At 38.5% G+C, this 25713-nt stretch overlaps 2 protein-coding genes and 1 long non-coding RNA gene across 6 annotated transcripts in view; 2 read left to right on the top strand and 1 right to left on the bottom strand.

Moving 5' to 3' along the window:
• Positions 1 to 1737: 1737 nt before the first annotated feature.
• Positions 1738 to 11893, top strand: LOC103149359 (uncharacterized). The gene is made up of 3 exons (XR_477463.2): positions 1738 to 4028; positions 6058 to 8528; positions 9563 to 11893. It is a non-coding gene; the product is annotated as an uncharacterized LOC103149359 (long non-coding RNA).
• LOC103149358 (synapse-associated protein 1-like) lies at positions 5699 to 17923 on the bottom strand. Of its 2 annotated transcripts, XM_007568466.2 has the most exons (9): positions 17575 to 17918; positions 17340 to 17458; positions 17177 to 17243; positions 15352 to 15425; positions 15114 to 15253; positions 14869 to 14990; positions 14020 to 14072; positions 13786 to 13915; positions 13403 to 13688 (listed from the first exon to the last, which is right to left on the bottom strand). In XM_007568466.2, exons 1-9 carry the CDS (start codon positions 17765 to 17767, stop codon positions 13561 to 13563), a joined length of 1026 nt encoding a protein of 341 aa, XP_007568528.1. In that variant the 5' UTR covers positions 17768 to 17918; the 3' UTR covers positions 13403 to 13560. The 2 variants fall into 2 exon arrangements, with proteins under 2 accessions (XP_016535331.1, XP_007568528.1); XM_016679845.1 differs by lacking the exons at positions 13403 to 13688; positions 13786 to 13915; positions 14020 to 14072 and adding an exon at positions 5699 to 8609 and having other exon boundaries at positions 17575 to 17923.
• A 1244-nt stretch (positions 17924 to 19167) lies between these two features.
• shroom2a (shroom family member 2a) overlaps positions 19168 to 25713 on the top strand; it is a 43891-nt gene continuing 37345 nt past the window's right edge. For 2 of the 3 annotated variants that reach the window (XM_016679842.1, XM_016679841.1), the window contains exons 1-2: positions 19168 to 19519; positions 21010 to 21211. In XM_016679842.1, the coding sequence (XP_016535328.1) occupies positions 21014 to 21211 (198 nt within the window). In that variant the 5' untranslated portion in view covers positions 19168 to 19519; positions 21010 to 21013. The remainder of the gene's footprint in view (positions 19520 to 21009; positions 21212 to 25713) is intronic. The other variant, XM_007568462.2, reaches the window with a different exon arrangement.

Below are 25713 nucleotides of genomic sequence, written 5' to 3'. Positions count from 1 at the left end.
ATGAAAGCTCCTAATCGGCGCTCAATATAACTGTAACGCCAAATGTCCACAGACCACCGATTCAAGCTCATGACCAGAGATTTTCTTTCACGACAAGAGATTTTGGCTAAGACGTCTGATAATAGCCCAACGTGAACCCTGCTTAGCAGTGGAGAAATGAAATTGCTAATGGTTGCAGTATTTCATGTCAATATCACTCTGCACAGAGAATGCCTCAAGTGATGACGAGCCTTGTTTTTTCCAGTGAGAGAGATGCTGCCTCATAACATCACACTGCCTCCACCAATAAGCAGTTTGGCATGGTCAAGGTGGATTTGACAAGCTTTTCATGAGCCTAACCCACATACTCAACTCGGCTGCACAAATGCATTTTGCATACAAATTATGGCACCATTTAGGGTGAAATATCCAACGGTTTAAGATTTATTGCCAAGAAGCATTGCTACGACAGAGAAGTGGTTGATAAAACCCAGTTTACAATAAATGTAACCAGTTAGGCAGCAGGCTGATGGGCTTGCTGTATGTCTTTCCTCAGCATTTGGTGAGGGAGCGCTCCAAAAGGCCCCAGCTAATGAGTTCTTGGAAGGGAAATCAGGTCACTGCTGACGAGCCCATTAACATCCACCAGAGAAAAGCAGTGTTATTTAGAGAGAACACAGGGACGCTCTTTTTCTTTATACACGGTGACAAAATGCTACACAGGTTTGGCTTTTTGGTGACAGAACCCCACAATATGTTACTGGCTAAAATATACCAATAATACACAAACATACTCCTGGTGGACTGCACATGAATTAAAGATGTCCATCTTTAGTCATTTATCTTGAATCAATTCTATCTCATGGTGAAAGTATTGTACATTAAAGTATAAAAACTGGGGGCATCAAAATGTCTCCAGTTTTACAAATTCAACTATGAATTTGGCCAAAACTGAAGTGAAATGGTTAGGTAACATATTCATGGATCCAGTGTTGGGGAATGTAAATGAGTCCCATTGTAATTATCTGTGTGAGGCAGTTGCTGCCAGGCAAGTCCAAAATGCCAGAGGACACAATGGTGAAGCCGTCTGTGTGTTTCCAGACAGCTGGGCTGTCTGTGCACAGACTGTCCTCTGATCCTTAGAGGGTTGTGGTAAGTTCTTCCTCAGCTCTTTCCCTTTTAGTGTATACAGTACATCAGTGGGATGGTGTGTGATATTGGAAGACTTGGAGTGAAAACAAGATGTCCATTTTAATAACCCCAAGAGGAGCAGAAAAATAATTGATCGGCTCAATTCTGTATTTATAGAGCCAGAGTGAAGACTGGGGAAGTTTGCCAAATGAGGAGATCTTGTAAAGGCCTATCCGTGCCTCCATCCATTTAATTGGTAACTAGACTGGTGAAGTCAGTCAGCCAGCATGGGTTTTTGCAGCTCTGCGTGCTGTGAACTTCTTGATTGCATGCGTTTCTGACTGTCTCTTAACTCTGAGCAAAACGTACATCGGCACTAAAAGGGTTATAGCTGGCATGAACACGGCTATACATTTTTCCATACACACACACACAGCCCTACTAACAGAGATTAAAATATAATCCAACACTTTTCGGCTATAGACGAGCTTTTTGTAGTTTACTTTTGAAGAAGAGTTGAAAATCAGATAAATTGTAATGTTAAATTATATAAATGTTGATTTTGGTTTTTAAATGTGGAGCTTTTTTTTATACTGATTTTTATGTCAGTATAAAAATCAAAGGGTTGATTTTTATACTGACAGCAGCAAATAAAATTGGTTGGCTTTCTGATTATTGAACAGGGAAATGATGTTGAAACTACTTATATTTATGACATATTATGTTTTGGTCTGAGATTTACTATTTTACTTTTGATCCCCAAAATCTGCAACATAAAATTATAGAATTAAAAAGATGGACGTGTTAATTTTCTTTCCACTACCCATTCTCATTTCCTGCTGACTTTTTAATGGTCTCTGTTGCCCATGTTTGATCTTTCTGGACCAATACAGTTTTAAAATGGTCATACTTTATCTTTTAGTTTTGCTGCCACTTAATTTTTTTTTTTTTTTTTAAGAAATCATAAAAATGAGGGTAGTAAATAATGAACTTTGGTGCATTCAAGCTGCTTGGCTGGCAATGACGTTAGCCTCAGCATACTTTTTCCTGGCAGCAGAGTCTAGAATGTCACCTTACTGGAAGAAGATGGTTGTGTGAGGCTGAGCGATGCCAGCTAGAAATGGTTGGACTCACCCCTACTCTTCAACATCATGAAACTTGAACTGGTCCTGACCATGCCACACTTGACTATATCTTTACCCTTGCAAAGCTGGTGACATTTGTCCAGTTCAAATATGTTTTGTGTATTTAAAAGACTTAGGACTTTGTCCCCCAGTGGCATTTGTTGGAAGGTGCTATAGGACTATGGATACTGGGTGGGGCTTTAAGGTTTAAGGACCTCAGCATAAAGTCAAGCTGGTCTCAATGCGTGTTGGGCTCCATCTTGTTCCTGCTGCTGTCTGTGGCATTCATGGCCCAGAATTGAGGTACACAGGTGGCGAGGACTGTCTGGTTTGGAAACTTCAGGATCTCGTCATTGCTTTTTCCAAACTATATGATTTTTGTTGGTCTCTTAAGAGCCAAACTTTCAGAGTGCACGAGGAAAATTCACAGTGAAGCTGCCAAATGAGTGTTGACTCCTCATGGCCTGTGTCTGAGGGCATGGATCTCAACCCGAGCAAGGGGGATGGCCTGGAGGTCAGTAACTACATGAAGCAGAAAAGTTTAGGTGTTTTGTTCATTGATAATGGTGGGATGAAGATGAAAAGACGAATCGGGGCCTTGTCTGCAGTAATGGAGGCGCTGCTGTCATTGTGATAAAAGAGCTCAACCAAAAAGTAAAGCTCTTGATTTGCACGACTGTCTATCTTCCGACCTCTAACTACAGTCCTGAGATATGGACTACAGCACAAAGAACAGGAGCAGTTTCCTTCTTAAAGATACGGAGAGGAACTCAGATTAGAGCTGCTGCCCCAACACATTAAAAGGAGTCCTTTGATATAGATTAAGCATCTGATCAAGAAGTCCAAAGTTATATCAGCTGCCCAATGATCATACACCCTGGAAAGAAGTGAACCAGCTTCAAGACCCTGAAGTCCTTGAAGTAGAACATTAAGTTGCCTATCTCATGCTGGACCATCACAAAATTGAGCTCATTACTGGGTTAAGCATTATATAAAACCCGAAAACAACAAAAAAATCTATAATGCAATAAAGAACGAAGCTCATTTATCTATAAATTGTTTTTATTGTGGCGCCTCCTCTTGTTATGGTTGTTGTATAATCAAAGCAGCAATCAGACCACATTAAAAGAAGACCTCCTGTGGCGAAGTTGCTGCAAGTTATACAAGAGGAAAACAATTTAACCAGCAATCTGCTTGACAGCACAGCATAGTAATCAGGGTACACAGCTGGAGTTTTTAAAGCACTTCTGTTACAATGAAGTTGTACAAGACAACAAAAACCAGAGGAGAAATCAGAATATAAGCTCTGCATGGCTAAAACAGTGCAGGGGCAGTTGGGGCTTATTTTGGACCCGATGCCTTGTGTTTCTAGGCATTAGTAAGGACATAGCCCAGTAATTAGAAAACATACCTTAGCGGATTTGGTGGAAGCTATTTTGATGGGGGCTGTAATGAAATTTTTTCTCAAGACCTGACCCTTCCTTTGCTGCCAGCAGGCAGATATTCTTTAGGATTAATGAAGCCTCAGAGGACTGTGAGCAGTTCAGCATGGCAGACACCTGAGAGAGATTGAGAAGAGATGAACGGGGCGTAGATGTTAAAGTGGTCCACTCTTGATCCCCTTTGTTTTTTTTGTTTTTTTCCTTGAGCACATTCCCTAGATGAGTTGTAGAGTAGGTTGGTAGATTTGATCAAACGGTCTTTGTCCTTATGGAAATGTTTGCCTCACAGGTGTGATGGTCCCAAATATGGCGTCAGAAGCCTCTGGTCTTTTCCAGAATTAGGCCAGCTAAGGTGAATACTTTGTGTCTGTGGGTATAGGCTGTCTGTACCACTAGAGTCTGTAGGTTTTTTTTTTTTTTATTTTGTATGTCTTTGTTTTCAGTTTAAGAATATGTCTGTATCTCAGTTTCTAGTGCCATCCCTGGTATCCTGGTAGTGGTGTCTTCACTGTTGACTGTACAGTTGTGTTGTGAACAACAATCTGTCTTTCTGTGTATTTTTTGTTTATGTTGGCGTCATTACTGCCACTTTCCACTGCTCGCATTTGGGTTGCCTTTGCATAAGTGACTCACTCACTGACAGAGTTAAAGCATTGCAAACTATAAAATGTTCATAATGTCTGATTTCATGCAAATTACTTGCGTTGCAAAAATATTACAATATTAACTTCTTCCCATTTTGTCAGATTACAACCACAAGGTTCAATGTAATTAATCTGGACTTCTATAGAAATCTACTTCAATCTGGAAAGACTCAGATGGAGAAAAAGGAAAAATTAAAAGGTTTAATGACAGGAATGAATATCAGTTATTTGGCGCTCGGGGCCCCAGTGTTGTGATTTGAGTTCTTTGTACATTTATTTCGAGGTTTTTCTGTGTTTGGTTCTGTTTCCTGATAGTCTCTGTGTTGCCTGTCTCCCCTGTTGATTGTGCCCAGTTCCTGTGATTACCTTCCCCATGTATTTAGTCCCTCCTCTTGTCTGTGTTCCTTGTCGGATCCTTGTCGAGCGTTGCCTAACGTCTTCTTCTGAGTTTGTTCTGTTTCCTTGTGTTCTCTGCCAGTCTCCTTGTTCCTGTGTTTCTGAGTTTTCATTATTAAAACATTCACTTTCTTCATAACCTGGACTCCTGTGTTCGTTCTCGCAACCTCCCATCACCACCTTATGACACCCGGCAGCTGATTTGAGCTGAGATTTGATGTGAACTCGATGAACATCCCGATAACTGATTAGGGATGCTCTCCCCTGGGGCCCGACACTGGTGGTGGAGGTCGGGAAAGGGTGCTATCCTGGAGAACCGAAGGTTGTGGGTGGATAAGGGGCGGTGGTGGGTTGAACGCAGCTGGGAACCGGCTGACGGCTTGGGTGTGGATCCTTTTATGCAGAGCTTGATTGATTGGACGCGCCGGGTGAGGTCCAGTGCTGAGGTTGGAGATGAGCATGACGCCGATGGGCGAACGGAGGGGGTGGAGTCTTCCAGCTTGAACTTTCGCTATTAGCTCCACGTCAGCAGGACAACTGTTGAGTTGAGTCTTGTACAAAGTGATTTTTCCATTATATATCGTTTGTTGTAGAGTCAGTTATTGCATAATATTGAATGTACAGTGTCTGTAAAAAGTATTCACACACCTTAGAAGTTTTACCCTTTACATTTTTTGTAGACAAATCAACGATGATCAACAAAATTTGGCTTTTTTTTTATTGCAAACATAAAAATTGTGAAATTGAACACTGATTTCTACCAAATGACAAAAAGGTTCACATAAAATAGGTGCATAAATATTCACCTCCCTTAAAAATGACTGACCCAACTGAACAAAGGTCTAGCCAATTGGTGTTAGTCTTACACTGAGTGGAATGCAGAGTAGTGACTGTAGTATAAAGACAAGGGTCAAAGTTCACCTTCCAACAGAGCATGTACCCTAAACAGATTGGTTAAGATTAAAACTTTTTTTTTTTTTTCGTTTTTACTCTACATCACAATTCATCACTACTTGCTATCAGGCCATTACATTGAATCCCATTAAAACACATTAAAGGTTGTGGTTGTAATCTGACAAACGTTTAAGCAACAAGAAAACATTTGCTAGGATTAAAGCTAAGCCAAGGTACCCCACTTTACCCTGAAACATATTATGTAGACGAGGATATTGTGACTGTCTTTGTCTAAATGGATAATTTCATATGAAGGAAAGAATGAAGTCGTTAAATGCTGCATTTTGCCTGCTGCTCCGTGTCCTGCATGTCCTGCTGCTGAGGAGCAGAGTGTGAACGCGGTGGAGGCTGTTACCACTGAGTGTTGTCTTGTTTTCTCTCCCTCAGCCCCGTCATGAGTACTTTAATGTGCCTGTGTACTGATTGGCTACCATCTGCCGCCGCTGCTGCTGCTGCTGCTGCTGCTGTCCGCCCTGCATGCTGCGCTTCTCAGTGCCTGGCACCTTTCTTTCTGGCCTCTGAGCACCTGACGTTGTGTTTGGAGGTGTTTCGTCGGTCTCACTTTCAATTCCACTCGAAACATGACAGCCGGGCTAAAGTGTTGTCCAGAAAGTAAACCACAACTAAAATTCAGTGGTGGATTTATTTTATTTTTAAACTGTTCCTCTGGAACAAGAAAACATCACTTTTAAATCGAGCTAATATATTAATGTAGCTATTACAATTGTTTGATGCATTATTGCATGTCTGTCAAAGGTCTGCTAAATTTTGTATAATTTTTTTCTTTCTATATGTGACACATTTGTGTATTTTTCTTGCTGTAAAGAAAAAGTTTTTGTGTCGCCATAATCCATTGTCTTTTTTTTAATGAAGTTCAATTTCCTCTTATTAGACATTTTTGCTCCATCTTTTTCTTTTTGAGAAACTGGCAAAAAATCTAAGTGAAATTCCTGGTTAATTAACTGGCGACATTCTTGGAACAAGAAGACGTGTTTCACACTCATAGATTTTTGGTTAAATAGGACACGTTAGCTCAGTTAGTCACGGGAGTCGCTTGTTCTGCCGCCTGCGCATCTCCCCGTCACTCCGTGGGGAAACACTGCCCCCTGTAGGAGATTTGGCAGCACAGCCATGAAGGGAGTTCTGTGTTTCGGTCTTCTATTTGCTCTCAGGACCGGAGTGTTTGCATTTATAGAAAAATATTTAAGAAATGAATAAATAACACCTGGCTGTGTACGGTCATGCCAACTCTGAAGCTACTTAAACACAGGCTGGAGGATAATGTTAGTTATTTTATGCACAGATGTAGTGTTTTTTTTGTTTGTTTTTTTTGGTTCACAGAAGATTCATGTTATCCGTATGAATCTAAAACAAGTTATTAATTTACATGTTTTGTTTTGTTTTCTGTCAGACTTGTTGCCATGCCTAGAAGTTGTGTAACATTAAAATAAGTCTGAGACAATAGCAAAGACTAGCAATAATCTAGATTCTTAATTTCTGTTTGACATTACTCTATTTTCTTATTTTAAAATAAATTTTAAAAAGTATCACTAATCAGATATGAGTAGATATGCAATTTCCACTTTCAAGGTAAGTGTTTATAGATTAATTAAATTAAAATTTATTTTGCACTAAATAAAAGTTGTGTGGATAAATCAAGCACCACTTATTCTCAACGTAAATGTGTCCTAACAAATATAAAAATTATAATTGGACCATTATGATGTGTTGAGTGATGCAATAATTGATTTTAAAAGTATATACAATAAATCACATATTTGTGACTATTAAGCGAGTTTGTTTTTGTATGTTGTAAACTTTTAATTGAAAATGTCTGTGATGCCATGAAGCACATTTATTAAGCACTCAGGCAGATGTTTACAAACGTAGTCATATTTTTTTGTTGGGTGTTAGAAAGAAACTCAGTTGTGCCAAACATTGTGTAAAATATTCATACCACTTAAACTTTTTAAAAATATTTTTATGAGAGTACGTATTTTATCTGTACTTTATGTGAAAGACCAACTTGAACTTTGACTGGTCCATTCCAACAAAAAGGTGTTGACTCCATACCCACAGAGCCACATTTAACTCTTTACATCATCCACTGAGGCTCTAAGTAATTTGTCCACAATGCTAAAGAATTAATGTTTTAAACTGTATAGTATAAAAAAATGCATATTTTATGTAATGTATACAGAGCATTATCAGAAAAATACTAGTAATAATCAAAGGAATATTCTCTGTAAAAATGTACTTTTTTTGTCTTTTGATTGCAAAGTATGTGTCTTTTTAAAAGAATTATCTTCAATTGAAAATTTTGTGTGTTCCTTTTGTGCAAAAACAGTTCGATAACTTTATGTTGAAACCTAAAAATAACAAAAAATAAAAGTGCTTTTCTTTTCTTCGATTTGTTTGATAGTTTAACAAATCAAACTATTTTTGATAAACCAAGCTCAATAAGCTTATTGGTTTCATGTAGTTTGTTTAGCTGGACCAAAGTCCAAAATGGCTGTCTGGGTTGCAACGTTAGCTGACGCCTGGTCTGTCGCATAAAATCCAAGATAAAATTTACTGAAGTGTGTAGTTCTTGTCTGATACAATGTGGAAAAAGGTTTAAGAGGCATAAATATATAACATGCTGTAAAAAAATACATTTAGAAAAGTTCTTATGCAACATGGGTCTCCATGGTGTACTTAGAGTTTGAGCTTTCTTCTCTTGAAGTGTAACGTTTTTACAGATGTATCCCAGTTGAAATGTTAGATCCTCGTTCTGTGTGAAGTCGATTTTCTGTCTCACTGCTCTGATGAACTTCCTCTCTTTACCTTTGTGCTGAACGCTGGTTTAGGACGCCAAAGTAAGTGTCTCTCCTTCTCCTTCTTCCACAAACTGATCCGTACGAGCACGAGAGCACAGCTCGGCAGAGTCACAGTAACCTCTGGCATCTACATTTCAAATCTTGAACAATCAAGAACAAAAAGAAAAAGACGGGCCCAATTTTAGGAAACATTTTACTGGTCTACTTCTACGCACGATGACACCAACGCCAACCTGTAAGATGGGAATCTGTTGCATGGTTTTGGTTTTAGGTACAGCAGAAACATGTCAGAAAGCTAAACAGAGAGAAAAATTACAATATTTCAACATGTAGATTTCTTAAATAAACACTATTAAGAAAAGTATTAAGAGACATGCATAAACTAATGAGAAGTTAATCCAGCCCAAAACGGGGGTGAAATAAAATAGAAAAGATGACTTTTAAATCACAAAAAGAGTCTTAAAGGGGCAGTATTATATATTTTCCAGGCACATAGTGCCGTTTTATAGCACAATTAAGTAACTAAATTACCTTTTAAGTATAAAAATTCCGTATATATCCAACATAACTTAAAAGAAGTTCAACTTCGCAAATTAACACCATGAAATGAGCCTCTGTCTCTTTAAGAAGCTCCTACTTTTTGTGACGCTCCACTTTCATATGTCGTCACAACGATGCTCCCCTTTTACGCCTTTAAAATAGTTCTTAGGAGATTCAAGGATTTCTCAAACATGCATGAAAGAATCAAAGCAACGCTCCAGGCATGTTTTTGATGAGAAGAATAAATTTATAACATGACATAGAGCTAAAAAAAAAAGTCAAATTCACATCATACTGCCCCTTTAACACAGATCAGAAACTTCTGAAACTCCCTCACTTGGTGAGGTTTTGGTAGCAGTACCTGCAAGGATGTGGTGAATTTAGAATTAGCACTTCTTGTTTTGCGCAGCAACAAATGAAAATAGATGATATCCATTTATCGTAACATGAGAAACCGTGTAAAAGTTCAAGAGGTCAGAACGTCTCTGCAGAGCACCATGGTTTCAGTGTTTCTTCACCCCTCTCCCCTACAGGATGCAGAGACCCCTCGCAGCGTGCTGGAGGAAATTGGACTCACATAAACACTTTCTCCATCATCGTCATCCTCCTCATCATCACGCTTTGACCTCAGATCCCTGTCCTGTTCTGGCTACTGTTCTTCATAGACCTGATAACTCTGATTCACCCTCCAGCTAATGCAATCACACATTCTGACTGTAAAGTCATATCTAGCAGTTTCTGCTTTCTTTTTATGTTTTTTTTTTCTTTCCTTCTCAGTTTTTTCAGTGCGCAGTGTGATGATATATGGGGAAAAAAACCAGTAATTTATTATGCTTTTTATGTTTTGTTCTCAAATAAGGGAATAGATTGTCACATTATATAAAGGGAAGTCTAAAGTATTACATTAGAACCAAAGAGTAAGAGCTCATCGTTGTGAGGTTATCAATAGCCGATAAGTTTTAAACTGAAGATGTGCGTGAATTAAAACACACTCACTGTGATCACTCAACGTGTCACTGTTCAGTCCGGAATAAACGCTGTAATAACTTCGTTTACAAGCTCACGCCGTTCTGATCGGTCAAACTTTGGCTTTACAAAAATAGATTTACAGTCGAATGCCTTAAACCACTGACTAGTATTTATGTGAGGTTTTTTTTAAAATGGCAACAATGTAGCAGGTAAACGCGCTGGATTGGTTTTACGTCACGTAAAAGTGCAAGAATCAAGCCGACTGTTTTTCATTTCCATGTTTACAACCATGTCGACTAAAAGTCAGAGACATGCAGCAACTGTTAACGCCTCCTGAAACAAGAACTAACCATCCATCCATGGTTGATACCCACTTGTTCCTGTAGAGGGCTGGTGTCTAACTTCAGACCCACAGATTAATTTAGACGTCATTTCCTGCCTCACAGCTAATAAAAATACCTTGAACAAAATGTATTGTCCACATTAGAGCAATGCTGCTCTAATGTGGACAGATCAGGATACCGTCAAAAAGTGAACTGATCCTAGTAACTTAATTCAAAAGTGAAACTTGTGTTTTATGTAGATTCTTTAGACTCTTAATGACGTTTGTGTTGATAGTAACAACTAAAAGCTAGCAAAAACTGCATACTCAAGCAAATATTAAACATTATTTCAAATGAAAGTTAATGGAAAGTTGATTGGAAGAAAAAAATGTGGTAGAAAAAGGCAAACAAGCACCTGAGTGAAGTTTCCCCTCCCCTCCACCTTCTTCAAATTAAATAAACATTTGTGCAGAAACAAATTTTCATTTGTGCGGTTACCGTTTTAAAGATATTGATAAATGTTTCGAGAGGTCATGAAAGGTCAAGCAGGTCCCCCCTCCCCGAACTCCCCTCAACATTCACCAAATCAAACAAAAATAACTTTCAGTAATATCCTCAAAACAATGTTCTTTTTATAATGCTGCAGCATTCTAAGACATTTTGGACAATTTTAGGGAGAAGTTTGGAGATGGTCATCTAATGCTCAAATATATCTGCAAAATAGGGCATAATCAAAGTCCATAAAGACACAGATGACTGAGTTTGTTGAGGGAAAGCTCGACTGGTCTGCTCAGAGCCGTAACCTCAACCTGGAAGGACACTTTTCCAATTCATCAGAACTGAGTCTGTGAGTCAGGCCTTCTTGCCCAACATCAGTGTCCGACCTCACAAATAAGACCATTGGGGAAATAGTGAATTCCTCCTAAACTCAAAGCTTTCCTACAAATATTTGAAGCTGGTACTGCTTCTACCATATCTGATGCCAAACGAATCAATACTTTTGGCGGTATAATGAAATATTTTTCACTTTTGAATTGAATTACTGAAATTATCATTTCAGAGATATTCCTGTTTGCCAAGTTGCACCTGTAAGCAGTAGAGTCCAAGAAAGCTGAATTGTGTACTGCCCATACTTTCTAAATGAAGAGAAATCTCACCGTAGGACTAAACGATGACACACTGTGGAGCATGTAAACTACCTACTGACTGTGATCATAAAAATAATTAAAAAAAACCTTACATGGTGAAACTTTGTTTATAAGAAGCAATAGAAACATAAACCTTCAGAGTTTTTATGCATTGAAACTGTAATTTTTAACCATTTGATCCGAAAAGAAAAAGCTGCACACATAAAATGCCTTGGACGCAGGACTGTACAAATTCCTTGTTATAAATGTGCATTCTTGTGTATGTCCTATTTTGATTTATATGCTGATAAAATCCAAATTGTGCTGTTTACATCTTTTCTATGCCTCCTGATGAGCGGATTCTTGTCTAAAGAGTTTGTGTGACATAGAATCTGTGGCACTTTGTGTTGTGTTTACAGTGAAATAAAAGCCGTTCATTACCAGAGTCGTGTTTATTGCTCAGTGTGAAGCGACTTGAAAATGCTTTCTTGTTGTGAGGGAGAACTATGCCGTCCTGAACAAGTTTACACTTGATCATCTTTTTTTTGTTTGTTTGTTTGTTATTGATAACTTTTATAGGAGTGATAAAAAAAAAAGAAAATGTAATTTAAGGGGTTAATAGAATTTTTTTTTTTTTTTTTACAAAATTCATTGGATGGATTGTTCTATTGGTTATTCTGTCAATCAGTTAATCGGGTAAAAATAAATTAATGCACTATGCAAATTTTTCATTTAAAACAATACTACACACTTGGAAATAAACTTAAAAAAAGAGGCAAATAAACTAATGACTAGAAAATTTCTGAAGAATCTTAAATGGGGCCTGCCAAAGTGTGCCCATCGGTTGGAACCCAGCGTTCTGGTGTTGAAAATTAGTATCAATGCTAAAGTAAGCTACGATGTACTCAATAACATGTGGAGCATCACAAGCATGTTAAGTAACATGGACCTACTCCATTCCGTATGTTAAAATTAGTGTTTAAGCTAAAATTAGCCAGAATGCTAATGTTAGCCTAAATGCTGCCAGTGGCATGTGGGCTATCACTAGCATGTTGTCTTACATTGACTTCCTCCATCCAGTGTGCTAAACATGGCTAATAAATAAAATAAAAATAGCTAAAAAGCTTATTTTAGGGAAAAGGCTAATGCTACTGTTTATGCTAATGTCAATGCTCTGCCTTCTAATTTTTAATTTTGCAAAAGTAAAAATCAGATGTTTACTTCATGGCACTTGGTTACCAGAAAAAGTGCTCATCTCTTAGCAACAGATTAACAAAAAGTATTGTCACTGTTTAAAAAAACCGTAAGATTTCTTCTTCTCTTTTTATACTACTTATCTTATGCTACTTAAGAATTGTGTAGTAAGTGAATTTTGCAGAAAAGTGAAAATGTTTTTTTTCTTTTTGTTGTCATTAGTGGTAAATATATTTTAAAACGGATGTTGAACACAAAAGTAAAAATCTGATTTATTCTTCATGGCAGTTCATTACCACACAAAAAAAGAACGCTCATCTCTCAACACCAAATTATTAACAAGTAATTTTGTTTATAAAACATAAGTTCTTTTGAAATACTACTTATCTTACACTACTTTAACAAGAATTTTGCAGTTGGTGAATTTTGCAGAAAAGTGAACATTTTTTTTGTCATTGGTGGTAAATATAATATAAAACAGACATTCAACACAAAAGTAAAAATCTGATTTATTCTTCGTGGCAGTTCGTTTTCAGAAAAAAACGCTCTTCTCTCAACACCAAATTATTAACAAGTAATATTGTTTATAAAACATAAGTTCTTTTGAAATACTGCTTATTCTGCTGGCTCGTCCCAACTCGGCTTTTGCCCAGCGAGGGAATTCTGGGTAAAACACCTCACAACATGTCTCCAGCGTTAGTCACAGCGACTCCATCAGAATACAAGTGGTTCCAGGTTGGAGTTGAAAGGAGGAAACTGAAACGGCAACAACTTCCTGAGCTTTATTGTCCAAACGAGGTCAGGACTTTCTGATAGTCGCATCACGGCCTTACAAAGGATTTTAGTCGGTAACTCTAGACTTCTTAGAGGATAACTAATGTGATGGTCGTTCTCATCGTGATGCTGGTGAGGCCGTTATCACAGTTCCTCGTTAAGCAGCTCTTCGATCTCTCTGTCCCAGGCTTCATCGTGGATCTCGGTATCGGGCAACACATCGTACTCCTCCAGCTCCTCCTGCAGCTCTCTCTCCCACTCAGGAATGACGTCTAAAAAAAAAAAAAAAAAAAAAACTGTAAAATGACTGAACTCTAAAGCAAAACGGTTTAGAAATTTTTCGTGCTATGGCTAAAGCCAAAGATTTACCATGTTTTTTCAGTTCCGTTTTGTCCAAAACTGGACGTTTGCACAGCTCCTCCTCATTAATCGTGGACGACTTTAAAGCATTAATCACAAACTCAGACATGGGCAGCCTGGTGGAGACCTTCCTGTCGACCTTCGCCGGCACAAACAAAATGTGGGATTAGTTGTATTTCATATAGTTATTTCCAAAGAAAAACTTCAGCTATGTTCACGCTTTGAAAAAAATTTATGAATTACCTCATTCTGTGTGGGTTTTTGGACAGTTGGGGAGCACGGATGTTTAACTACACCTGGAGAGATGCAACATCAAACTGTGAGTGTTTTTGCTTTTTCAAAGTACAAAACATGCAGGAGGAGAGCTGCTGTGGTGGTGCAGGGGCAAAGCACAACCCATGTATTGAGGCCTTAGTCCTCATGCTGGTGGTTGCAGGTTTGATTCCCAGCCTGGTGACATTTGCCACATGTCTTCCCCCTCTCTCATAACCCTCTTTCCTGTCAAACTACTTTCAAGTAAAGGCCACTAGAGCCAACAAAACCTTTAAAAAAAAAACATGCAGGAGAAGGTGTTCTGGCCAGATGAGACCTAGAATATGATTTTCCAGATGGGAAGCTAGCTGCACGTCACTCTGAACATGACCATGTGCTTTCCTCCATTGATCGAGGAAAACGCAATGAAGGAGGAAAGCCTTCTAGTGGCTAGGAAAGGCAATTAACAGACACCCAGATCTGCAAGGTCAAAGTATATTCACATGTTTGAATTGTTTAGACCTTAACTACGTGAAAGGGAGAACATATGGCCTCCCAGGCCACACTTTGAACACCTCTGGTCGAAGGTTGTTTTCGCTTTGGCTTTTACTTGGATTTGTGTGAGGGGTGTACAAATGCACGCCACACTTTTCAGTTTTATTTGTTTAAAAAAAAAAAGGAAAGAAAAAATACTAAAATGTCATGTCTTAATGTAAAAAAAATACATTCAAGTTTAAGGAATATGTGTATGATACTGGATACTGTTCTAAATGTTAACCAGTAAAAAAACAAAAAACAAAAAAAAAACAATTTAAAGCTGCACATGACAGCGGATTGTACCTGTCCGATCAGAATCCAGACATTTTGAGTCCCGCTGTGCCGTTAGAGCTGTGAGCTGAGCCGATTGTTTAATCAAAGAGACTCGATAGAAGTAATTCCTCCAGAAGTTTTCTTCCTTCAACCTAAACCCAAAAATATATTAAGAAAAGAAAACATACTCCGTTCACTTATGTTTTTTTCTTCTTCTTCTTCGAAATAAAACACTCCAAATACTGAACAGTAGGCCACCAGTGAACCATTCTCACTCTTTGGGGACCAGATGGAAGCGCATCTTCCTGAGGAGCTCGTCTTCCTCCAGCATTGCCAAGGCGACGGGATACGTTTGCTCAAAGTCGAAATGAAACTGCACGCCAGCGGGAGGGTTTCGTAAAAAATTCCTTTTGTCCTGCCGTCCGTTGAAATCAAACAACAGAGTTACAGTTATTTTTTGTTTGTTTGTTTTCATCACTAGATATACTGTTGAAGTTTTATGGCGGTACTGACAGCTGAGAGGGCTAAGATTTGCTCCTGTATGAGGTCCTCTTCATCGTAGCCGACCCACGGTGGCACAGGCACACCTACAAACAATACCTCTGTTATTTAGACTGTGAATACAGGCTCTACGAGCTGCCATTTTGAATTCAAAAGGTACAATAACGGCCATATTTATTTAGCAACTCCAGTGAAGATGTGTGAAAAGCCATAACGTAAATCCATCGTTTATTGATGGATTTAAAAATGTTGAAAACCCCCAATTTTCCGAGTTTCGCAGAACTGTTTAAGCCGCGGAAGACTTCCGGTTTAAACAGTTCCGGGTTTATTCAGCTATTTCCTGTCATGTCACCAACATTGACTTCATGCATCTAAATTTAGCCTTTAAATATTTGTTTTTCTTCCCAGTAGAGATACGACTGCTTCCTACAGGTGCCGTTTCATTTTTCCTCAATTAATTGTTATCCTCTTCTAACAGCTGTAGAAGCTCTGGGAACTGCGGCACATTTGGAAGAGGTTATCAAGCTCACACACACAGCTTCGCGGTATATCTTCCTTGCTGGCCTCCAACAAAAGGAACTACCTCCAATTAGAGCAGTGCCGATGTATTTCACCTAGCATAACACCCCTAGCTTCGTGGTTTGCTATACCTTATATAATTTTGCAAATATGTATGCAGAGTTTTTACAAAAAAAGAGGAAGACGTGGTTATTGATTTGGTCACCGACTTAAGTTAATATTCACTGAACTTCGATCCAAAACTGCACAGCATTCTGGGAGAAGTAGACAAGAGGACAGGCTTTAGCCGCTCTAAACTTTTGTCCCTTTTGCACTGCATGGCACGGTCCGACCAACCCAGCCAGCTTCGGTCCGGTCCCACCAGTACTGCAGCCCTGTTGTGTTTGCATAGAACTGGGTCATTTTTTTCAACAAAACAATGGGGTCCACAACCTTTACCAGTTGGTGGGGGTAATGCTTCCTTTGGTTGTTTGCCAACTGTCAATATAATAAAGAAGAAGAAGACTACTTAATACTACTACTACTACTACGACAACGACGACTCAACAATGGATGACAGGGAGCTAATTTTGCTGCTCATCAACCTCATACAATTAATTAAATTCCGTCAACAAGTTATCCTCAGAAGGCAAAATGCCGAAGGACTTCTACGTATTGCCAGGAGAAATACAGCAGAAAAATACCGTAGACTGTTCCAGACCATCCGGCAGTACGAAGCTGAAGATGCCAGTGCAAGACTAACTAGGACGGTAAGTAAATGGATACTAATGTTACCGGTTTGTTCTTGCCTGATACAGTCATTGCTACAGTTGCTTTAAATGGATACTGATGTTACTATTTTTTTGTTACTTGATACTTTCATTGCTACAGTTACTTTTATCAGTTAGATTTCATTTGAAAAAAGAGCGCGCTAAGCAAGGCTGGTGGTATCAACTAACTCACTCACTCACTCGCTCTTTGGTTACCAAGCAACAACCTGTAAACTTGAAGCAGCAGCTTAAGGTTTTGCCACCATGCCTCGTAGCTGCTTAAACACACACACACACACACACACACACACACACACACACACACACACACTCAAAAAACACGGCTTGGCGTGAAAACTGGCTAAAGCAGGAAATGTTACACCACCAGTTTGGCTGTATTTTAGATATTTAAATAAATAAATAAATAAATACTACAAAAATAATCATCAATATCGACTTGAATGAATCGCTTATATCGTGCTAAGTTTTTCAGCCATACCGTCCAACCCTACATTAGCATGTAGCTTCACACATTTCATTATATCTAACAACTAAAGGAGGCTACTTACCAATTTTTTTAGTTTTTCTCTCAAGAACAAACTTGTCCTGCTCTTTCTGAAAATCACCCAGGATGGTCTGAGGGCAGGAAGATAAGGGCAGGAAGATAAATCGCAGGTTATTCCTCCAACTATTACAAACAACAATCAAAGGACACACAGAACGAGTTCTCACCTTATCTATAAACTCGTTTAGTTTGCCCTCCTCCACGCTTTTCCTGAGGCTTTGTGCCGTTTGTACAACAGTCTCCGTCAGTTTCTTAGAAGCTTTGCTGGCAAAGTTAAATATGGAGTCTGCAAGGGGGAAAATGGCAAAAAGTATTCAAGCTTATTAGCTTACATAAAAATAAACGAGCACATAAAAATAACCAGAGTAGAATGTAAAAGCCCTCTGCTATAAGCTAACTTACCACTTAAACTGTGAGTTTTTTGAAGAAGCTGGGATAGTTCAGTGTCTTTTTCGGCAATATTTGTTTGTTTTTCTTCGTCATATTCCAACGGGTTATCGTCCCTCCTCTTTTTACCAACAACACGCTGCCGTTTTTCTTTAACTTGGTCATTTTCGTTTTCTTTACCCAGCCAGGCTCCCCAGTTCTTTAGCATATCTTTAAACTGAAGGTTAACAAAATAAACTTCCTCTCAGATAAGCTTGTTGTGACTCTTTTAGTTCCCCTATTGGAAGCTGACTGCGTCTGGCCGCTAACTTATTTCCTTGAAACGGATGAGAACGTTACCGGTATGGCAGGCCGTTGTGATATATAATTGTGTTTTTATACGTCAGTTATTAGCGTGCCTCCAAAGCATTAGTTTTCCCCTTTTTATGGACTAAAACCAAAATACTGTACTTAAAATGGCAAACGTATACACTGTGGTGGATTTCAATATGTTTTTCTGCTCAGCGTGATACCCCACAGGTGAATGGCAGGGGGAAAAATGAGCAATCTCCTCCTGCTACGTCTTTTTCGTCTTGTTTTCTAGCAAACGTTAATTTGTTGCATTACTGCCACCAATGAGTAAGAAGGCTAAACCAGGACAGCAAGCTGAAAAAAAAACAAAAAAACAACCAAACTGTGGGGTGTTCTTTTAATTAACCCGGTTACAACAAAATAATAAAAACAAATAATCTTAAAGCATCCATTAAAATGAGTTTCCCCCCCCCAGAGATTTAAGACTATATGGTTCTTTTTCATGTTCAAGACTGTATTGGGGCCCGCCATATAAATGTTCATGTAATATTAAAGTATTAATATCAGGTATCAATCGGCCCACAATAGTTCACTTTTTATGTCAACATGGAGAAAGAAAAAAAATACACAAAAACTTATAAAGAATTATATTTAATTTAATAAAAAATATTAAAACAGTCATAACAAAGTAGCAAGCTCACAAAGACAATGAAATATGTTTTTAGTTTATCCATCTTCAATCTATTTAATAGATTAACTCTCGCTTTGCATTATCTTGTGTCCATGTGAGGATTGGATCTTTGGCACAAGGCAAACCCTGACATTTTCATCAATTAATTCCCTCAGATGCTCCAACTAGCATACATTAGCAGGTCCCTTTTAATTTTATACAGAAATGTTCTGGTAAATTATGTTCTTTATTTCTAGTATTTGCTATTTAGCCATTACATGTTATTATATGCAACTTTTCAGCTTTGCTTTGTAGATCTATCTTCCTCTGTTAGATTATTATGTCTTATATCTAATTAATTTTTTTAAACGATTTACATATTTTAAAGTTTAAATGCTTGTTGTCGACATAGATGGACATTTTTTATGTCCAAAGATAGTGTTTGTAAATATTCCCTTAATAGAATAGAATAGAATAGAATAGAATAGAATAGAATAGAATAGAATAGAATAGAATAGAATAGAAATCCTATTGATGGTCAGTGGTTTGTGTTGTTGCGTCAGATGTCCAGTAGGGGGTGTTTCATCCCAATCCTGGCCAGAGGTCCACCTGTAGCTATCCAGTGGCTGGTGTTAACTAACCAACTAACGGTAGATGGCACGCGTGTGCCGCTCGTGCCACACCGGTTATCCCTGTTGTCCATGGATGAGAGCTAGGTTTAGCTTAGCTCATTTAAACTCTTAGAAGTGTGTCAGCGTTTCTTTGTGGGACTGTATGCATGAAGCAGGAGACGGACTGAACTGTCGCGGTCCGAACTGGACACATTCTCGACTGGAAGTATCGCCTGGCGTCTAATTAAGAAGACCAAGGAGTCGTTTGGTCACAGAAACTGTTGGAGAAGATGAAGTATGTGTAAAGAGGTAAAGCTGGGATATAGCTGCCTGCCACCCGACGAAGCTCTCCCGTTCACCCCGGTTTATCCATAAGTTGAATTTCCAGGTAAGTCCAGTCGTACCGCTGCGAGAGTTTGGGAATAATATTATTCGCAAACACAACTTGCGAAAAGGGAAGCTTACCTTTTGGCAGAGCTTGTTCTTTTTTCTATAAGGCTTTCTTTGGTAAACAAGTAGGTCTGTGTAACTTTATTTATTCGTCTAGCCGAGCGTGTGTTTCTTTTTCATTGTCGGTCGACGACAGTGATAATGTGTTTAATTCTCTCTCATGTAAGAGCATTAAGTTTAATTCAGAGCGTCTGGACTATGACAGCAGCTCTGTACTTACTGCCACACATTTACATCCGTCCTGCACAACTACGTTTTATACATTAAAAATAGCAAAAAATAATCATCCCCCCTCAACAAGGGAAGTTACTATTTAATTTGAGTATTCGTGCTCTTTTCAAATTAAGAGCTCTATAACTTAACGTAAATAAAAAAAATACTCAGCTGTGCTCAACTTTCTGTATTTTTTTAAATTTATTTATCTAACTTAAATTTGTTAAAAGTATTTTAACGCTTTGCTTAAAACTATTGTAATGTATTACTTTGTAGTTACCTTTAATTATTCCAGAGTTATTTTTAATGTTTTCAGGATCCTAAGAATGCAATGCAAATGAGTTTATCTCTTAAACTGACGACCCAATATTGCGACATTCTATTTTATATGAATGAGTTGTTACAGTTGTTATCAGAAGTTAACAAATGTATTTCCCTTTCAGTTTTTAATGCCCACTTTGCCATAAAAACTCACTGTATAACCCAACAGTGACATCAGTTTTCCATTGTTTGCCACAGACAGGGGTTTATGGTTGCATTATGGAAACAATCACCAAGAAACCTCTGTTTGAGATGCAGTTCAGTACACAGCTTGATTTCTAACTGAATTAAAACCGTGTAGCATACTGGAACATAATGACATGTTTTGATATTATTTGAAAACTTCAGTTAAATGGCATTTTTGTCCATAACAGAGACTTGCCATAGCCCAGCTTTTATCCATTTACTGTGTGGGCATAGGAATAACAAAAACAAAATCCTGCCTAAAGCAGTCATTGCAAATTGGGAAATAATGGAGGAGAAGATGGAAGTGCAACATGTGTATATAAAGAAAGCATGATTTATATTGGCAATTAAAGACACAGTGCTTGAGATTTTTCATTGGTTTATCTAAAATGATTGCGGCGACTCTTGTGTTTTACTGTCAACATCTTGACGTCGAGTGAAACGCTTCAAAATTTGTAGCTGGTTTTAATCAACATAACACCGAAGCTGAAGCACAACAGTAAACAGAAACCGGAGACTGGGTCAGAAAATAAACCTCTTAAACCCCATTCCTTTGGTAAACATCAGTTTGTAGTATTTGTACTAGAACTGCTTTGAGTTTTGTGATCTGTGTCTGTTTAGTGGACATGTTTTAATGTTCTTGTTTTTTTTTTTCCCTTTTTCCTTTTTTTGTGTTTTTTTTGTGTGTGTTTTTTTTTTGGTAAACAGTATAATGGATGCCGAGGGAGCCACTCGTTATCCGGAAGCAGAAAGTTTTTGGCATGCGTCGCAGAAATCTGCAGATCTGGATCACAGGACGAGAGATGTGGAGAGCTGGAGACCGGTGCATGTGTTTCTGTCGGGAGGCGCACCGTGGGGGTTTACACTCAGAGGAGGGCTGGAGCATCGGGAGCCTCTGCTCATAACAAAGGTAAATCCCAACAACACACACACACACACACACACACACACACACACACACACACACACACACACTGCCTTATACATTTCAGAGTGAATTAAAGTTAAAGCTTATTGTCATATGTGGTACTTTGCAAAAGTAGCCAATTGCTATGAGATTGTTTTTAAAATTTTGTCTCACTGCCACTACAAACTGCAATGTGTTTCATTGGGATTTTACGTGAAAGACCAATACAAAGTAGCGCATAGTTATGAAGTGTTAAGTTTATGGTACTGTCTAAGTTTGTTCTGGACTTGTAAACTAACAGGATTCCTCTAGGTCTTGCTCCAACATTATGTTATATTATGTTGGTCTAAAGTAATAAGTACGCCACAGTTTTATAAAAGTAGCTTGTGGAAAACTAAGTTTGCGCTTCACCCCAAACACACCATCTCCACGAGAAACACGGTGGTGGAAGCATCATGCTTTGGAGTACAGTTTCTTCAACAGCAATGGGGAAACCGGTCAGATTTGGTGGGAAGGTGGACAGAGCTAAAAACAAGACAATCATGAAAGAAAATCTGTGAGAGGCTGCAAAGGGTTTGAGACTGCTTCTGGCATCTGTGGGTGATGTCGGCCTAGTCAAAGCCAGGCTTAAATACATCTGAGAATCTGTGGCAGTGCTTGAAAATGAATGTTTAAACTTCCTCCATCCAAAGTAGTTATGCTTTAAAGAAAGTGAGCTAAAGGTTTGTCCTTTAGTTGTACAAATCTTGTAGAGACACACTGCAAGAGACTTAAAATCAGAGCTGGGTGGTAACTAGTTAGATCTACACTGTTTGTTTGTTATATTTACTAGAGTGTCTTATTTTGGAGAGAAAAATAGTTATTGTAGTGTTACTGCACCATAGTTGAGTAAAATCCCCTGGATTGTTTACTCACTGCAGGTAACCTCCCCAATGGAGAACAAACATATTTTAAAGAAAAATGCACAAGACGCCTACAGCTGCAGTTTACGTCAGAGTGAGACTTCTTGCTTGTGCACAAGCTTCATTTTTCTAAAGTTATTTTGTTTCTGCTATATATAAACACTGTGTTTTGTATTGAAATAAAACCTGGTTGGAAAAATGTTTCTTCTGCTTTGAATTTTGTTGTATTTGTTATCTGTATGATGACATCATTGTAAAAAGATCTAATCAGATTTTATGACTAGCTACTGAGTACTCCAGTTGTCCTTATACAGAATACTTTTTTAGTCTTGAGTATTTTCTTGGAAGTAATGAGTCGAGGTATGTGGGGGGGAGGTGTTTCTGAATACCAAATCAGGCAATATTTTTCAAGTCTCTATTTGTAAAATATAGAAAACTATCTTCTTCTTTTTTCAACTTTAGCGATGTATTACTTTGTATTGCTCCATCACATAAAATCCCAAAGGAGTAGGAATGCTTTTGCAAGACACTTTTGTTACAAAACTCTGAATGTTCTGATTTCTTTACAGCTGACTGTATTTGACAAGCAGAATGTTTTCCCCATGTCACACATGGACAGCAAACTGAAATGTGAAAGTGCACGGCAGAGATGAGGATGACTAATTTTAATATGACGGACACAGAGCTCTCTGTCTTGTCTAGTGGGATCTCTGACATGAACCAGTTGTTTATAACTGTAGGAGTGAAGTATAATATCAGCCTGTAACCTGTAGGTCACACCTCATCAACTAACACGGCGGTTATGCTTATGCAGAAGTCCAGACATTTTTGTAATGAAAAAGAAAACAGAAAGGGAAAAATAATCATGGTTTTGAACTTTTGAATTTAAAAGCTGATCATGATCTCACCATGTCTTTTTCATTCATTCATGCATTTGGACGTCTCTGTTGGAGTAAGCCTGCATGACTCTTGTCATGTGTGATTTGTGGAAGAAAACCTCATAAACATAAAGCGAAGCAGAGGCTGCAGTTTGTCACTGCTGTATGTCGTCACCTTGTTAAATAGCTGTGTTTGGCTGCAGAATGTGTGCAGCGCCACTGAGAGGGAGACTTCCTCAGAAATCTCATGTGGCCTCACTTCTCTGCTGCGCGTCTAATGATTTACTACGAAAGACCTTGTTTGTTAATTTGACACAGTAAAATACCAGCAACTGTTAGTCAGGAGCTTCTGGTTCTCTTGAGGGTTTTTTTTTTGTTTTGTCATATCTGCATTGCTGCAAAGGGGTCCAAAGTTCACTACAGATGAGTAAAACTCCAGCATACGTACACGCAGATTTTTACAGTCTGGTTTGTGTTGGTCTTTTGCAGCATGATTAAATGTGTTTTTAAGTTTAGACTTTTTGCAGGTTTAAAAGTATAACTGGAGGCAGGTATCAGTGAAAGGTGGAGGTCAATTATTGACTGCAGCTTAGTGGTTGAATTCAGACTCAAAGTAATTGTTAATGTTTGCTCTCTGAGCAAAACAACTAAGCTCCAAGAGCTGACAGAAGTCAACCGTTTTGCATCAGATGATAAGGTTCGGTTTTTTCCACGTTCTTATGCAGAACTTGTAAAAGTATTCACATCCTTACTGCTTTCTTCGCTGTACAAGTAGAGAAGCACTGATTGGATATTAATATCTGTATCAGTCCCAATATTGGAAAAGAATTGTAGATCGGGTATCGCTAATAAGGTGTCAGATATATTAGGGCATGTTTATTTAGGCCCTGTTTACATGATAATGATGAAAATGGAATTTTTGTTCCATTTTTGTCAACACATTTACACAGTAACGGTATGCATCGAAAAGGTGCCACTAGTTGGCGCTAGGTTCTTTTGAAAGTCAGTGCGCATGTATTTAAAAAGAAAAAAAGTTCTACTTGAAAGCACGTCGATTCGCGTTTCCCCATCAGATGCCGAAACCCGCACCATGTGTGTCTTATTAGGGCGCAGTTGGGAAAAAGTGGGATAACTTTGCTGAAACACGTTGTTTGAGCTTTCACGGTGTCCCTAGTTCTTTAGATAGCGCTGAACAAGCACACATGTATTTTGCCACCTAGGCGGTGCGGAGCAGTGAAGAGACGCTGGGGGAACCGTATTTGATGGGGAAACACGAATTGTAGTAACACCAGCATTGTCAGTAGTTTCTTCTTCTTCTGTGGATCATAGGAAGCAGCTATGTTTTGCGTCATACTATGCATGAGCTGGGGATTCCCTGAAAGAAAAGATCAATTTGTCCTGTTTACAAGACAACGGACACCGGTATGTTTCAGAACCATTGCACTCTGGAACCCGTTCTCAAACTGTGCCGTTGTCAGAGAAAACATCTGGTGGTTTCATGTAAATGCACAGTCCAAACACAACAAAACTCTTCCATTTTCACCAGAAATTGTTGTTGTGTAAACAAGGGCCTTAGTCTAGTCTTAGGGTTAGAGTAGGGTAGGGTTAGGGTTAGGCTGAATGATGTTGCACTTTATTTATTTTACATATTATTTGAATTTCTAGTTATGCTTTCTGAACCATTTGAAAGAAGGTTTGTTCCAGATTATTTTGACAGTTTCTTTATTATTTATTTTACATTGGCTGCTATCCACCTAATTGCACTGGCTGATCAGATTAAAATTTGTGAAGATGGTCGGTCTAGACTTCGCACCCATTTTTTTAGTTGTTGGGTTCTTTTAAACACCACAACCTTCCTCTCTGTTACTGTTTTTTGAGTTTTCTGTTGGGTGTTTAGCCTTTGTGGCATTTGGTTGAAGTTCAGCCTGAGGAGTATAGCTAGCGGTACCAGGAACAGGGAAGGAATCTTGGAGTTTTGTTGGATTTTCTGTGAATTATCAATGGTAGCCAGGAGCCTGTCGGAATGACAGGATGGGATGAATTAAGCAAAGCTTGGCGCTGTGCATTCTTTTAGTGTCTCTCAGATAAGAGTTAAAATGAGTTTGATTTAGTATGCTGTCGTGAAATGGATTTGTGTTAAAATGTTTGAGGCCTGTTCTTTTCCTCTTTGATTTATGATGATCTAGAAAAGCTAGAGGATGATGTTTTCCCTGAAAGATTTCTGCAAATTTTCCAGCTTTATGTTTAAGTGCTATATTCAGGTAGACTGATTGGATATAACTGAGTACATAAAGTTTGCAAACATCTCTGCATTTTAGCATATGAACATCCCTTGAATCCACATTTCTGTCTGTTGCATTCCCACTTCTTTGCATATTTTCCAGCTCGCTTCAGGGAAATGTAATAACAAAGGTCCATCAGTCTGATGACAGGTTCACCGTATTGGTTAAAAAAATATCCTGGATCTAATTAAAATTCTCCAGATTCCTCTCATAGCTCAGGTTATGCTCAAGGTCCTCGTGGACTTAAAGTTCTTAGTCTCAATAAACCTAAATAATCCTGTTTTACACGAGACATCTGGGCACGCACCTCATACATGTGTTCCCTCTGTGAGGAACAGCCTTTATAAGGGAAAAAGCACAGTTGGCTTGTTCTGAACCAGTACCAGACGACTTGCTGCAGAAATAACTCTGTTCTTACACGCTGCGATAAATCACCCCCAGGT

This window comes from Poecilia formosa, unplaced genomic scaffold (genome assembly GCF_000485575.1).
Source record: "Poecilia formosa unplaced genomic scaffold, Poecilia_formosa-5.1.2 Scaffold222, whole genome shotgun sequence".
NCBI classification, from domain to species: domain Eukaryota; kingdom Metazoa; phylum Chordata; class Actinopteri; order Cyprinodontiformes; family Poeciliidae; genus Poecilia; species Poecilia formosa.
The sequence above is the reverse complement of the archived record's forward strand: the minus strand, read 5'-3'. Positions and strand labels throughout refer to the sequence as shown.